The sequence below is a fragment of the Protopterus annectens genome, chromosome 4.part1 (assembly GCF_019279795.1).
Source record: "Protopterus annectens isolate FY-2018-M chromosome 4.part1, PAN1.0, whole genome shotgun sequence".
Classification (NCBI taxonomy): Eukaryota; Metazoa; Chordata; order Ceratodontiformes; family Protopteridae; genus Protopterus; species Protopterus annectens.
The window spans coordinates 1011044808-1011062147 of NC_056734.1; the positions used below are offsets into that span (position 1 = coordinate 1011044808).

General features: G+C 37.9%; 1 protein-coding gene across 2 annotated transcripts in view; it reads right to left on the reverse strand.

Moving 5' to 3' along the window:
• Window positions 1-17340, reverse strand: part of LOC122801161 (anosmin-1-like) — a 1574635-nt gene that overhangs the window by 120668 nt on the left and 1436627 nt on the right. For both annotated transcript variants that reach the window (XM_044070721.1, XM_044070720.1), the window contains exon 11: window positions 1685-1853. In XM_044070721.1, the coding sequence (XP_043926656.1) occupies window positions 1685-1853 (169 nt within the window). The remainder of the gene's footprint in view (window positions 1-1684; window positions 1854-17340) is intronic.

Consider the following 17340-nt stretch of genomic DNA (forward strand, 5'->3'; position numbering starts at 1 on the left):
TGACCTATGGGAAATGTTATTAAGCTGTGAATGAGAATTCTATAGCTGGAATATGTTGTCTCAGCCCTGTTCTCTTCACTCACATACATGGCAGACAAAGTCAATTAAACTTTTAAATGTTCCAAAGTAAGCTGTGTAAACACAGCACTGTATGTAACTTCCCTTTCCCTTGTTACAAAAGGTTATCGTATGTGACCACTATCCATCGCTCTTTTATAGACAAGGGGGAACTGAAATCCCTTGATTGTGTAGTCTGTAAAGGGCCTAGAAAAGAGAAAAGTATATTTGAAACCTTTCATATACCTAAAAGGAATGACTAAGGACATTGTGATCAGGCCTGAATATTGAACTGCAATAGGCAAGTGACTCATATTCCATCAACACAGATAATTATGTTGACAGTCGATGCTCCACAGAATGGACACACACTGGTACCCAGTAATTGTTTTTCAAGAAAATGGATACACTGAACCTGTCAACCTAAGTCAGAATTAATAGGAATATAACAGTAAAGAGTCAGAGAGTCCAGGGCAGATAGGAGGAGGAAAGAATGGACAAGGGAGTAGTAGCATTACAAACCATTACTGAAGATTGCTGAAGAGTCGACAGAGCAATCAGGAGTCAAGTCCCCATTCAGCTAACATTTCCTTATGTACATCCTGGAAAAATATTAAATATTCAGCAAAACTTACAAAATTATGGTAGTTTCCCTGGGTCCTAAGGTATTAACAGTATCAAAATTGGTCAACAAAATCCCATGTACAGCACATGCCTTTTGATAAATTACTTCAGCTTAGTTTCTTTTCTGGTTAAAAGTAATTACAAGACAATAACAGTATTTAACATAATCAACTATATGTATACATTCCAAACACACGCAGTTAGGTGAATTGGGGATCCTCCAAATTTCATGTGTGTGTGTGTGTGTGTGTGTGTGTGTGTGTGTGTGTGTGTGTGTGTGTATGTGGATCCTGTGATGAAGAGGTGTCCTAATCAGAATTGGCTTTCTGCCTTGTGCATAGTAACTGACTACAGGGACAGGCTTCATCTCTCCTATAGGATAAAGTGTGCTTATTGGAAAATGGAATGCTTCTGGTATGTGCTTTCAAAGCCTATATCACTTTTCTTGTTAAGAATGAGAAGTAGAACATACTTCATTTCTGAAACTTTGCCAGACGCCTTATTTTTTCAGTAGACTTTTATGTACTAGCTGAAATTCATAACAAAATTATAATGTTTTCAGGAGACAAGTTGACAAACATTGTACTGGGGCTGGGGCACCTTTGGCGGACATTTTAAGATACCTCACAGATCTAAACCATCAGATTTCTAACATTTTAAGATTTGTCCTCTGTTGGTCTTCTTTCTTAAAGCATACTCAAAAGTAATACAGGCTGACTGAAAAAGCAGTTTTTTTTAGACTGGAGAGTTTGTTGCAGTTTAATAAATACACAATGCCCATAAACTGCTGAACATCTGAGGGAAAAGAAAAGCGCTATTTGTCTATGTGTATTAAGTGCAATACTTGGCAAAAGCTGAAGTGAAATAATGTTGCATATACTATGTCAGGATGATGATTACACGCAGTTGTGAAATGGCAGCTGCCCAACACAAGAAAGGCACACAATCGAAAAACATTTCCACATTGAAACAAACTGACAGAGGGTACAGTCATTCCACTCACCGTCTCTATCACAGATTAGACGTTTTGAACCTCTGGCTTTTATTGAACTGCACTTAGGAGTTGTCAGGAAGGTTGTGACCTCCGTTGCATGATTCCATATGGTGACTGGCTGCAGAGTTATCTTGTATTTGCAAGCAAACAACAGCCCACTTATAACAAAATGGGTATCCTGAGGGGGGAATGGAAACAGCAAATGCAATGAGACATATTTCTGAGCAGACTTTACAAAATGTCTACATAAAGCAGTTCTAACTTTCAGAAACAGCAGGGGCAAAGCTTTTTTTCTTTTTTTAACAGGTGCTGACAGCAAACTTTTTGCTTCATACATTTTCATTAGTTGCATGCAGGGTTTAAACAAATCCACACCCCTCAGCCTAAAATAATGTTACCAAGTAAATCTGCTTGCTAACGCTGAGCCCTTCTATTACCAGTTAAGGTCAGCTATGTTTCTGAAAGTGAAGAGTAAATCAAGAAACATTTAGCACTGCAAATCTCCCACAACTTGCTTTTGTAAAATATCATATTGATTTAAGTATGTATTTATTTTCATTTTTAACTGAGTTAGTGGGCTGATCATCAACTCAATTCAGCAACACAAATAATGTTATTAGTATTACTTCTGCAGCTGGTTCTCGGAATACATACTTAAGAAAAACAATGCATTCTGGATCGCAAGTCAATGTAAGAGAGATGCATTGGTTTGACTGTGACTATGTAGTTAAACAGTTTTATCCAACTGTGTGATAAATGAGTACAATAAAAATGTGTATGTGAGACACTATTCGGTGTTTATATCACCCCCTTTGTGTGTATCATTAACTCATAACTAGTCTAAGCAAGTCATCAATTGTTGTAACTGAACCCATTCATAAACAAAAGGGAAAGGCCAAGTAATGCACACATAATGCATACACAGATCTAAAAAAGGAAAAAGTTATACTCCTATAAATCACTCCCCAAAAAATAAACCTGTGAAAGTTAAAGTGAAAAATATAACACAATAAAAAAAATAATAGAAAATGCAGCTAGACAGTTGGAAAATGGCATTATTATCAAAAGTGACATAGATCTAAGCTTTCTATCAAATAGCATTGAATCTGCTTAAAAACATAACTAAAATTTAAATATAACAGATACTAACATACCCCTTAATACAAAATTACATCTGATCATGGAGAATATAACTGGTGCATAAAATATCTTAGAAACAATACATATTTATGCTGCTGGCATTTTAACACATCAGAACTCAATACGTCACAATTGCTGTTCTTTGTGTTTGGATAGTGGGAGTTGCAAGAAAGGGAAAAGGTGAGCTTTATATTTGTTTTAGACCTTTTCCTTTTTTTGCAGAATTTGTATAATCTTGAAGTAAGTATATGCAGATTTCAGAGTGTGAGGGGAGTTTACCCACATCCAGGGTTGCTGGAGATGCCCCCCCACTGCAAAAATAGTTTATGACAATATTTGTTGTACCAACTATTTGAGAGTGCAATTTTCCTTTGCTTGACTTAATGAGATACATTTAATCACAGTAAATTCCTCATCTTAATGCTAAAAATGTAAAAAAATACATACAAAGAATATTAAAAAAAGATTGACTTACCTTAAAATTACAGCTGAAAACCCATTACAATACAAGCCACTTTTAAAAACCTACATAACATGACTGAGCCGTTGTGTCTACTAGTGTTATTCTGATACTTGTATAAGGTACTTTCTCCACTCTCTTAACTACTGGAAGTGCTCGTGTTTGGACTCCTAAGATCTGCTATACCCTCCCGCCAAATCCTGCCTTGGGTTCCCCCCTGGGTTATCTAAACCACCCTGGACAACACCTCAGTAAACATCACTCTTGTATAAGGTACTTTCTCCACTCTCTTAACTACTGGAAGTGCTCGTGTTTGGACTCCTAAGATCTGCTATACCCTCCCGCCAAATCCTGCCTTGGGTTCCCCCCTGGGTTATCTAAACCACCCTGGACAACACCTCAGTAAACATCACTCTTGTATAAGGTACTTTCTCCACTCTCTTAACTACTGGAAGTGCTCGTGTTTGGACTCCTAAGATCTGCTATACCCTCCCGCCAAATCCTGCCTTGGGTTCCCCCCTGGGTTATCTAAACCACCCTGGACAACACCTCAGTAAACATCACTCTTGTATAAGGTACTTTCTCCACTCTCTTAACTACTGGAAGTGCTCGTGTTTGGACTCCTAAGATCTGCTATACCCTCCCGCCAAATCCTGCCTTGGGTTCCCCCCTGGGTTATCTAAACCACCCTGGACAACACCTCAGTAAACATCACTGTATGTCACAGTGTTTTGGTTTTTATTCAAGAGTATTTCTTATGCTAGTATTTGTCCTCTACTCTTGTTTTTTGTACTAGACTACTGCCAGTCACTGCCAGCAGCGAATCCCCCTCCCTGCTTAGTATAATTATCCTATCCCTTAGACTGCCTCTTTGTTTCACTAGACCCTTGCCTTCTTTATCTAGCCCTTAAGCTATCTGTGATTTTTTGTACCTGCCTTTCCCTTCTCCCACCTCCAGTGCTCTCCTCTCCCCCCTAAAGACATTCTAGTTTCTCCCTCTACCTCCCTTACTGATTATTTTTTGTGCTCTCCTTGACTCTTCTCTTCTTCTTGGTTGTCTTTCCTTTCTTGAGCCCTGACCACACCTCAGTCCCTTAGTCTTATTCAACAGTCTCTAGACTGCACCTTTACTACCTCTACACTATTCTAGGCTTCTTTGAGCCTATCCAAAACGGTTTCTCTTTAGCCTCACCTATCCTTTGATTTTTTCCCCTATCCTCCACTTTACCCTTAGCTACCCTCCTTTTGCCAGCCTACTGCCACTGAATTACACCTTACTGATTGTTTTCACTCCCACTGCTCTCACCTGATTTTGTGAACCTCTGGTCACTCTTCTATGTTTCCTCATTCTGGCTAGTACCTTCCTCTCTATTTAGTGCTTACACCCCTTTCATTATATGAATCCTCTCCTCACTGTGTCCTCCTCTACTTATTGGGTGTATCTTACTGCTATACCTCTCTCCTCGTACTGCTGTCTTCATCTCTATTCTCTAGAGGATTACCTTTACCTGTTTACAAAATAGGTATTGTGCCCAATTACTGTCTCTTCCTGGACATTTCCTTTCTATTGCTACCTTTTCCAACTGTTGTTTATTGTAATTCCTGCTTTTCCCTCTTCTCTGTATCTGCTGTTTCTTCCCACCTCTCACCTGTTTTTACTGCCTTCCTTTTTGGTACTTGAATACTCTGCCCGCCCCTTAGCTCTTGACTTCCGCTTGCTAACTTATATGTAGATGTGTTTCCTTAGGGCGCCATCTTTACTCTCCCCTCCTGCGCGTGGCTGCTGACTGAGCCGTTGTGTCTACTAGTGTTATTCTGATAGTAAGTTTTGTATGTTGTGTTAATTTAGCTAGTTAACTGAACAAAAGCTTTACCTGTCTTGTTACTGAATTACATTGAATGTAACCTTATGCTGTGTTACTTCCTATGTTGTGTTGTATTTCTTTTTTTAAAGCATTTTCTGTTCTTTTTCCTGGATACTTTTACTTATTATTAGCACAGATTATTGCCGCCTAAACTGTTGCGCCTGAAACGCTGCGGATTTTTTTTTCTTTTTTAGAGCGTGTTTCTGTTTTTTATCCTGGATACTTTTACTTTGCACAGTTGATTACCGCCTAAACTGATGCGCCTGAAACGCTGCTCTTACTAAACGCGCCATAGCTACTCGCGCTTTTTGATCCGTGTTTAGGATTGTACCTTAGTGTGTATTTTCTCCTTTACCTGTATAGTGTTTACTGATTAATAGCATAGAAGCTTGTCGCCTTAACGGTTGTACCTGAAACGCTGCTTTCCCTAGACGCGTTACAGCTAATAGCACTTTTAGTTGCGTGTTTAGGATTGGTAAATAGTATGTATTCAACTGGTTATTACTGATGTCGAGCAACGTTATGGTTATTGCTGGTTTTTGAATACTATCTCTTGAAATGAAATTCTACTTACTTATTTAGTGTAGCTTTTAGCCTTTGGGCTAACCTTACATGTAATCTTGGTACCGCTAACCTTATTGCTACTTGAGAAAAGGGGGTGCTAGCGATTTGAGCTCTACATCGCCAGTCTCTATGCATTGCCTGTGTCTTAAGACAATACCATTTTTTGTTTACTTATTTCTCCCCTGTATGTGCAAGATAGAATTCTAGGGGATTTATTTAGTGTGTTATAGTAACTCTACTTTTATGTACTCCAAACATCTGTGATTTAGGTGCTCTCTGTTACTCCTTTTTTGTTGGCCTTGTAGTATCTATGTTTAGCTCTCATAAGGCTCTGTTGATTGTTGCTAGTTTATTGAGGGATTGTGATTAAACTGTGATGGTATTTCAAAGAAAATAGCTTTTGCTACTTTTGTGTTTTCTTTGTGCTTGGCTATGTCGCATTGACTTTTAGCTTAATCTGTGTCAGGCACTGTTACTTAATGAGGGTTCAACTTGGGGATAGCACTGAAGCTATACGAATACTTTTTTTTCCCGCCTTATCACTGTCGAACTCCCTCTAGCTAATTGCGCGAGTTGCACCACATTACTGCATTTGGATTTAGCTATTGTTACTGCATTGTGTTTCTGTCTTCTGCTTTTACAGTTGTGTTTTGTGTAACCTGATGCTGATGCGTGCATGCAGGAAAGAAATTGTACTTTAATCTTAACACTTAGCTGCCAAGTATATTAACCTTTGTTATTATTGCCTAGTAAATGCATATATATGTCAGTCCTATGTACGATCTGATTTGTAGGTCAGAGTACCACTGTATTACATGCTGCTCATTTATTGTCTTTTTATTTATCTTTTCTCTACCAGCTTGTATAAGGTACTTTCTCCACTCTCTTAACTACTGGAAGTGCTCGTGTTTGGACTCCTAAGATCTGCTATACCCTCCCGCCAAATCCTGCCTTGGGTTCCCCCCTGGGTTATCTAAACCACCCTGGACAACACCTCAGTAAACATCACTGTATGTCACAGTGTTTTGGTTTTTATTCAAGAGTATTTCTTATGCTAGTATTTGTCCTCTACTCTTGTTTTTTGTACTAGACTACTGCCAGTCACTGCCAGCAGCGAATCCCCCTCCCTGCTTAGTATAATTATCCTATCCCTTAGACTGCCTCTTTGTTTCACTAGACCCTTGCCTTCTTTATCTAGCCCTTAAGCTATCTGTGATTTTTTGTACCTGCCTTTCCCTTCTCCCACCTCCAGTGCTCTCCTCTCCCCCCTAAAGACATTCTAGTTTCTCCCTCTACCTCCCTTACTGATTATTTTTTGTGCTCTCCTTGACTCTTCTCTTCTTCTTGGTTGTCTTTCCTTTCTTGAGCCCTGACCACATCTCAGTCCCTTAGTCTTATTCAACAGTCTCTAGGCTGCACCTTTACTACCTCTACACTATTCTAGGCTTCTTTGAGCCTATCCAAAACGGTTTCTCTTTAGCCTCACCTATCCTTTGATTTTTTCCCCTATCCTCCACTTTACCCTTAGCTACCCTCCTTTTGCCAGCCTACTGCCACTGAATTACACCTTACTGATTGTTTTCACTCCCACTGCTCTCACCTGATTTTGTGTCTGCCCCGCTACGCTCCCCTCCCTACCCCCAAATCCCACCCACCCCTAGAGGTCCTTAACTTATAGCTCTCTAGACACACCCCTCTTATCTCCTACCCTATCTCCATCCTTCTTATCAGTAGACCTCTCCCCTTAGCAACTATCTCTCTTCCTTATCTCCTCCTCCTCTTGCTCCACCCACCTCTAATCCTCCACCTCCACACTATCTTCTAGTTTCCTTTTACACCTATTTATTTCATTTACGTCATTCCCCATCTTTTAATTTCTTCCCTAACCAAGCCTAACTACACATTGTACCTGCTAACTGTCCTAGTATCTACCTGTTATTGACAACCTCTTCCCATTTGCTTTCTTCTTGTTTCTTTTCTTTCTTCATAATACACCACTCTACTAATTTAACACATACCTACTAACTATTATACTTACCAACTCTCCCAAACTATATCAGTCCTAAGACTTACTCAACACCATGTCTCCAACACTAAAACCCTTTCTTATATACATCCTTCTCTCCACCACTGTTTTAGCATCGCTTTCTATATCTTACTATATCACCTTCTTTGAAAACAACTCATTAAAGGAACAAAATCATCATCTCCAGCAAACACTACCATCCTCTTTTCTTACTACCCTTAATCACAGTAATATAACCTGCTCTGCCAATTATCTTCTACCAAAATACCACAGAACAACTCATATGACATTCTATGTTAACAAAAAGAATTGTAATAACTTGCTTAAAATCCTTAAATTCCTATCCTATTCCAATCATTACCTCCTCCTACATGGAGATATTCACCCAAACCCTGGTCCCTCTACCAAGGCTAACCTAAACTCAAATAGACATCCACCAACTTTACCTTCACCATGCACTAAAATAACTAACTCCCTCCTGATAGCTCACCTTAATATCAGAAGCATTAATAACAAAGTTCATCACCTCCATGCTTTATTGGACTTGCATTCATTTGACATTTTATGTCTTACAGAAACATGGTTAAAACCCTCTACCCAGGACCAGGAAATAACCCCACCTGGCTACAACATACTCAGAAATGACCGTAAAACCAAGAAAGGTGGTGGGGTAGCCATCATCTATAAATCTAATCTCCAACTTACCCTCCATAATGAACTTTCATTAATAGACCCTAAAGCTGAATCCCTATCAACCAAACTCCAGATTAACAACAACAAATCAATCTACATAATTTGTATGTATCTTCCCCCTGGTAATAATACTCAGACTCTGGAAAAGTTACTTAGTTCACTTTCCAACCAACAACCCCAAGAAACCATAATACTTGGTGACTTCAACATTGACTGGATAACCTGTTCACACCAGCACCCAACTAACCATATTAATCTCTATGGGTTCTCTCAATTAATAACAACTCCTACTAGAATCCATAAACAAAATAGAAAAGAAACAACTCTTGACTGGATCCTTATTAATAACCAACCTTGCAGTTATACTCCAGGAACCCTTCCAGATAATATTAGTGATCATATGCTTACATATGTGATAAGACAAAAAGTGAATATTCCACACACTCATAAACTGAAAACATCCCGCTCAAAAGTTCTTCAACCCAGATAACTTCCTTACTGAATTGCAGGCATGCGATTGGTCACCTCTAACTCATCTTGAACTTAACAAAGCAGTGACCTACTTTAATACAACCTTTCTTCAAATCCTTGATCATCATGCCCCTTTTCACTCTACTAGAATAAGATCCAAACCTGCTCCATGGCTATCTAAACAAACAAAAGAAAAAATGTTCCTTAGAAATCAAATCTGGGCCAAATGGAGAGGTAGTAAATGTGCATCTGACCACCTCCTCTTCAAACAATTAAGGAATGCTACCAAGAAAGATACTGTTAGAGACAAAAAGGCATATTATCTTCACCTTCAACAAAGCAGTCAAAAACCCTCAAAATTCTGGTCAAGTGTTAATAAACTTCTTAAACCTGGACATTCACCTACTCCTACCCCTTCAGGCTTTCATCACAATAATGCTACACAGATCCCTGAAGCCTTTAATAAGTATTTTACAGAAGCCATTCAATCGCTAGCTAACTCATTACCCACATCTACTGCTTCATTACCAAATACCTCATTACCCTCATCCAAGACCTTTCAGATTCAACCCGTTGCTACATCCCTTATTTATAAGCTCCTTAAAAACTAAAACCTTGCACCCCATCTGCTGACAAACTACCATCCGAATACCTACAAATAGCTGCAAAAGCTATCAAATATCCAGTATCCATACTGATAAATAGGACTATCACTGAGGGAACAATCCCAACCTTATGGAAAATATCTCATATAATTCCCCTACACAAAGGAGGCTCATCAACTGAACTCTCAAATTTTCGACCTATTGCCTTACTTTCCCCATTAGCCAAGATTATGGAAAGATGTGTTCATAAACAAATTCTTAACTACCTTCTTCAAAACAAACTTCTAGCCGACTGTCAACATGGATTCAGACCATTCCACGGCACTACAACTGCCCTCCTTTCCTTCTCTGACACCATAAATATTAATAGAAACAAAAATCATTTCTCCTCAGCACTATTCATAGACCTTTCAAAAGCCTTTGATATGGTTAACCACAATTTACTTCTTGACAAACTAAACCTTTATTCTCTCAGCCCACACTCACTACAGTGGTTTGAGAGCTATCTCCAAAACAGGCAACAAGCAGTCCTATGGGAGAACAACCTATCTTCCTTACTCCCAGTAAATATTGGTGTTCCACAAGGATCAATCCTTGGCCCCCTTCTTTTTTCATTATTTATCAATGACCTACATCTCAATATACCTCAAGCCACCTGCATTCAATATGCTGATGACTCAACATTAATCTGCACTGCTAAAAATATTCCCTCCCTCCAGTCCCTCACCCAAACAGTCTTCTTAACTGTCAAAACTGGTTTATGCAACACTGCCTCCTCCTTAACCCCAAAAAAACTAAGCTTCTTCTTTTTACTCCCACTCACAAATCTCCCACACCTCTCTTTACTATCTCCTCAAATAATGCAACCAGTATCAACCCTGATAAGACCACTCGATTACTAGGTGTAACTATTGATAATAGTCTCAATTATGATGAACACATCAACACCACTATTAAAGCTGTAAACAAAAAAATTGGGACTCTCTACAGAATTAAACCCTTTCTGACCCCAGTAGCTAGAAAAACCATTGCTCAGACACACCTGATCTCCACCCTCTTCTATGCCTCACCTATCTATACTAACTTATCCAAAAATAACATTACCAAACTCTCTATCTGCTACAATAGCATAGCCAGATTCATTACTGCTACTCCCCTAAGAACACACCACTGTCTTAACCTCAAACAGCTAGACTGGTTAGAGCTAACTAACCACTTACTCTATCAACAACTACTCATCATTCAAAAGACCCTCTTTTACCCTGATGCTACCCCTAGCCTTACAAAACAGATAATCCCATATAAAAACCTAGCCACACTCCGTTCTGCTAACAAACTCCTAGTATCTCTAACTAAATCATATAATAAAGCTGGGGATTCATTATTTTCAAATTCCATAGGTAAAATCTGGAATCAACTCCCTCAAGAAATTACTAATCAAAACTCTACCTCTCTTTTCAAAAAACATATCAGAGAACATCTTAAAGCACAGTGGTTGTGTCCTTGTGCTAATCCCGACTGAAACCATGTCCTCACTTACCTAATTTTTCCTCCCCTTTCCACTTTCTGAGCTCCTCACAAACACTTTCAATAGTTTTGAGACTTGTATCTGAGAATGTAGACTTTGCCAGCAACCTTTTTAACTTCATCTTGTGTTATTGTTTCTGTTTTAATAAGGCTAATACAGTAGTATATATTAGTAGTAGTGTTATAGTTTCTTTTTAATAAGTCTAATACAGTAGTACATATTATAAGTTTATCTCCTATTTTTAGTATCTCTTTTGTGTTGAAATTGAATTTTCTTTTTTACATTGTATTGTTTACTCATATCAATGCTTTATTGTGCCAATGTATTGTTTATTGCCTGTACTGGAGCTATTCTCCCCGGGCCTCTACTGAAAACGGATACATGTCCAGCTAGACTAGCCCGGTCAACAAATGTAAAATAAATAAAATAAAAAAATAAAGACCCATTCATGAGACAGCTTATAGAAGTACTGAATTCCACTGACATGAATAGTAGAAAGTAATTCAAGCTGAAAAACTTAGTAAATGAAATCTCTTGAAATGTAGGAAAAGGAACACCTTTTGTAACTTGTGTTTCCATAACTCATCACAAACCTTGTTCAATAAATTCACATTATACTTTATTAAACAACAGACTCCAACATTGTGTGTGTGTGTATATTTATATATATATATATATATATATATATATATATATATATATATGGTTCCCATTCAGAAGCCTGAAACATCATAAGCCTGAAAATCAAAATCCTGAAACCAAAAGCCTGAAAATTCAGAATCCTGAAAACTCAAAATCCTGAAAGCCCAAAATCCTGAAAGACCAAAATCCTGAAACTCAAAATCCTGAAAACACAAAATAGACATACTGATGTCATTGTGGCTTTGCTATTGTTAGCCCTGTGGTGTTAGGTCATGCGTTGGGGTCAGGTAAGTGTGCGGTTGGTTTTATTTTAGGGTTAGGCGGTTTAAGTGAGTTAGGGTTAGGCAGGTTAGGCATGTATGCAATAGTGACAAATATTGGGGTTAGGGGTTTAAGTGAGTTAGGGTTAGGCGGGTCAGGTGAGTGTGCGATAGTGACGGACCTTAGGGTTAGGGTTAGGGTCAGGGTCAGTTGGTAGATATTAGTGTCTTTATAGTGACATATTAGCATTATTTGTGTTTTCAGGATTTTGGTCTTTCAGGATTTTGGGCTTTCAGGATTTTGAGTTTTCAGGATTCTGAATTTTCAGGCTTTTGGTTTCAGGATTTTGATTTTCAGGCTTATGATGTTTCAGGCTTCTGAATGGGAACTATATATATATATGTATATATATATATATATATATATATATATATATATATATATATGGGTCTACTTCAAAACATCTAAAACCCATAACATCTAATTTCACAACACTGAGACCAGAACATCTAAAACCCAAAACATCTAAAACCAATAACATCGAATTTCATAACATCGAAAATATGCATCAGAACATCATATCACAAGAAAATAACATCTCCTCTACATATAATGACACCAAACTACCAAACACACTTTTTTCCTACGTTTCCATGTAGGGGGGCTCTACCCTCCATACCCCCAATAAATTAAATATATAAACTCCAGGATTGCACTACATTGGGAAAAAGTTAATTTCCTAACCCCACTGTATCAAGCCCCTCTGCAGAAACGTAGTAAAAAGTGTGGCAGTTTGGTGTCGTTATATGTGGAGGGGGTGTTATTTTCATGTGATTTGTCGTGTTAGATGTTATGAAATTCGAAGTTATGGTTTTTAGATGCTTTGGGTTTTAGATATTCTGGTCTCAGTGTTATGAAATTAGATGTTATGGGTGTTAGATGTTTTGAAGGGGACCTATATATCTATAGCTATATATATATATATATATATATATATATATATATATATATATACATACATGCACACACACACACACACACACACACACCCATATATATATATATATATATATATATATATATATGTATGTACATATGTCCATTTCTATCTTTTCATATGAATATAGCTAAAAATGTTGACATATCAAAATGATAACATTCAATACTAACACCAAAATACGGAAAGATCATAATGTTGATACATCAAAATGCAGACAGTCAATATACTGATAAAACCCACAATACACTTATAGCAGAAAAGCAGGCAAACATTCTACTTCTCCAATCAAGCTACACAAAATGCACTAAAATGAAACAAAACAAATTAAAAAAAATACCAATACCATAGAACATGTTTTATCTGGAGAGTGATAGCAATACGAAAAGAGTTATTCTAAGTTAAGGGGCAGGGTTAGAGTTAGGTGCAGGTGTCGGGGCAGTGTTAGAGTTAAGTGCAGGGTAGGGGCAGGGTTAGAGTTAGGTGCAGGGGTAGAAGCAGGGTTAGTGTTAGGCACAGGGGTACAGTTAGAACATACTTATAAGTTGGTGCACTAGGGCAAAACTTGCTTCTGCTCCTAACTCTTGATGATTTTAGGTTAGAGGCAATACTGCAGACAATAAAAAAATTAAGTCTAAAGGTCAATCAAGGCAAATGCTAATTTAGTGAAATAGAGCTTCTGTATGTTGGGCACCACAAGGTGGCAGACAACCAGATGCAAGTAAGGTCTGAGTAGAAGCTGAGCTACAAGATCCACCTTGTGTAAATGAAAAGAGACAAGCTCTAGGCTAGATTAAGTATTTGAGCAAGTTTGTACCAGACCTTCCTACAATGCTTTGTCTTTTAACAGACTGATAAAGAAAAATGTGTCATGGTCCTCAGGACATGTTTAAGCTCAAGCATTCTCCAAAGTAAAAGAAATGTTGTGAACAGCTCTAGCACTAGCAAACTATAATGCCACAATACTAACAACAGTGAGTCTAAATGCTTGTAGCTACAGCCTAGGTGCAGTTTTACTCCAAATGGATGGACAAGTGTTATACCTTTCAGACTATTGCTCCAGAATGCCAACAGATGTTAAACAGAGATATTCACAAATCAAAAAAGAATGCCTTGCAAGTGTGCAAACATGGAAAGTCTTTCAGATACCTATTAAGACTCAATAGTTTCCAGCTCCAGACTGAACACACACCTCTATTTCCATTAATCAGTTCATATCTAGGCAATGTGACAGAAACTGCAAATGGGTCTGTGAAAGTTCAGGAGAATCCATGGGCCTGGAAAACAGCTAGTTGTCCCAGATGTGTTACCCAGAAATCCTGTATGTGATGAAGCACTGTTAAGTACCAAAAATGACTGTAGTTGATGATAAGACCCTCTAAGTACCAAGTGACTACAAAAGCTTAAACAAAGTTACCAAAATGATCCAGAGTTTTTAGCTATTATCTATCATGTACGTAACTGGACAGAAACCAACTAGCTTGTGCATATATTACAGTCAGAACACAATTATCAGAGCATGACGACTTACTGTTTTATCAAGACAGAATCATAGCACCCCTAAATAACTGAAATGAAGTGCTGCATCAAACACGAGTGTCATCAAGGTCTCACCAATATCTATGAAAAAGCCAGAAAGTCAGCGTGATGGCCAAACATCAACCAATACATTACCAACCTAGAGTCAAAGTGTCAGTTCTGTATTGTGCATAAACCAGTACAAATATGTGAGCTACTTTTTTCCTATCAAAAGAAGCAAAAGCTACTCAGAAGCTTTAAAGTCTTTTGTTCTGTGAATGTGGTGTCTTAAGTTATCTGTGGGCATCTAGAGTATGTATAATTCTCTCTCTCTTCTGTTCTTTGGTTCTGGAAAGATGATTGGGAGGTAAACAGGCTGATTTTTAAAGTCAACTCAGAAACCAATTTGGACATAATGATGGGTTAGGTCTTAAAGTAATTCTGTCTCTATGAAATATGAGAAAAGGCTGACACCATAAGAGCTTGCAACTACAGTGTTCTCATCTGATATGCCAGCTCATTCTTCACTTTCTGTCATACTTCATTTCTGTATGAGGACTAAGACATATTGAAACTGTTTTGAACTGCCTGCACACTGTTGCATATCAGAGCATTTCACATCTTAAATATTTTACTTACTTTGTTTTGATGTTGAACAACATTCCTACTTTCATGCTCCAGTTATTCTATTCACCAGATTCTCCATAAGTACTCCTGTTCCAGAAATGCAAGTAATAATTTCAAACTCCTTGGTAGGTAAGATAGTTCAATGAAAAGCAAAGGTGTCACCATACTTACATTTATGATCTCCAGAGCATACAAAAAAACACAAAATAAGAATTGTTTGAATTTGCAAGTTCCTATTCATAACAGACTGTATGGCTCTACAAAGCACCCTTGCTGTGCTCCAATTACCTGGGATGTGAGTCTGTCTAAACTGAAATGTTAACAAAAGACAGATGTTTGAAAAAAATGTGCATTTTATGCAGTAAGATACTACAAATGTATATTACTTAATGAATAAATAAACTTACCACACTGCACAGAACAACGGATGTGTATGGAAAAAAATAAATTGGCTTGACAGTAACATCATTATCTGATCTGCTGATTAAGTATATAGCATATAATTTCAATGGGAACACTTGAACAAAAATACGGAAAAATTACACAGAACAGGCATTACAAACAGGAATGCAAGCCACTAGACTTTTGTTCTTTTTATGTCTACTTAGTCATAAATCATTCATAAACCACTTCTAAAAGTATGAATGAAGGATAATATCTACATGAGGTCAGATGAATGTGAGAATAAGTACTCTGACAGCACAAGTTTTTTGTCTGTAGCTTAAATAGCGGTGGTGACCTGTAGCAGTTTTTGTAAAAATTCACTATGTAATAAGTGGCAAAATAGCTAATAAATGGCAATGTATTATGGTGCAAATTGTTCTCCAACTCATTTCTCTCAGGTTACTGCTAAATTCTTTTGTCAGATGAAAAGAGACTACATTTTCGACACAAGAGCGGTATTCTCCAGGTATGTACATGGGAAACAGAAGAATCGAGCTGTAATTCTTTGACTTGCATATTTAGTTGTTTTTTGATGCTGCATATGCTTGGTATCAGCAATAGATAACGCAAACACAATGCAGAATGGTGTCCAGTACTGTAAAGCGATACGCTCCATCTTCTCTGATTAGAAACACTAGGTCATTTTTGGGAAGGGGAATTTGTCTATGGCAGCAGATACAATGAAACATCTGACAGTGTATAAAGGCATTCCACATGGAAGCATTATCTTCATGAAACAGATAGAACTTCATAGCCAAACTCCTGACAAAAATAAAAGGTGGTCATCTGCCTGTGATGTGATTTCACTCAGACTTTTGGAAGGTCACCTAATAGAAGCTATGGTGATACAAAGTGTCCAAAAGGAACCATTTGGTTTGGTCTGGGGGGTTGTTTTACTTGTCTGATGTCTGATACATTTAAGAATATATAAAAGTATATGGCTTTCTAGGTTACCTCTGTGAACTTTGATGGAGACCACGGCTTGGTTATGTATGATGCCGAGTAAGTAGACGTGTGGATAAACATGCAGAATATGTACATACACCAGTGATTGTACTTCAAACCCTACTAACTATTCTGTACATCAGGTAAACTACTGACTTTTTTCCTGCCTCCAGCTGCCTGGCTACACAAAATAAAGCCAAGATGCTTTCCTTCTGGGAAGTCAGATGGCTCACCATGTCATGAAGTAATCTGTGTGAGTCTAACCGTAGATACAGTAGTGCAGTGACATGAATGAACAGGGCTGGGATGTCTAGGATCTCAGGACAGTGACAACTAGGACTGAAGCTGTGGAGGAGCATATGAAATATACATGTATAGCACATGGGCATGCTTTCCAGACCCTTCTAAAATGGAATGAATGTGTGTGTGCTATTCTCTTGCTGAACTAACACATACAGAGACACATAACTGTGCTCCTGTTTCTAACAAAACACTGAATGTGCTTACAATCTAAGTTGAAGGATCTTTCCTGCATAAACTTTACCTAGCAGGACTTTGTCAATAGTATATTCATATCTGGAGTCTCAAAATAAAGAATGAATTGGTCATATGAAATTCAAATGGTCTGAAACTATTACTGAGCCCATCAATGAAGTTCAATGGAAGTTGTTCTAGGTGCATAGTTTGGGTTTATTACACTGTCATTAGTAGATTTTACACACTTCAAACTAATTTATCAGTAGCAAAACTCATCACTAAGAATGTATAATGGGGGAGGTGGGGGGAGAGGCTGTCCAGCAATTGCTGTAAGCCTGGGGCCCCTAATACACAGTATGTATATATGATCTGGCATTCCCCAATGATTAATTTAGTCTAGAA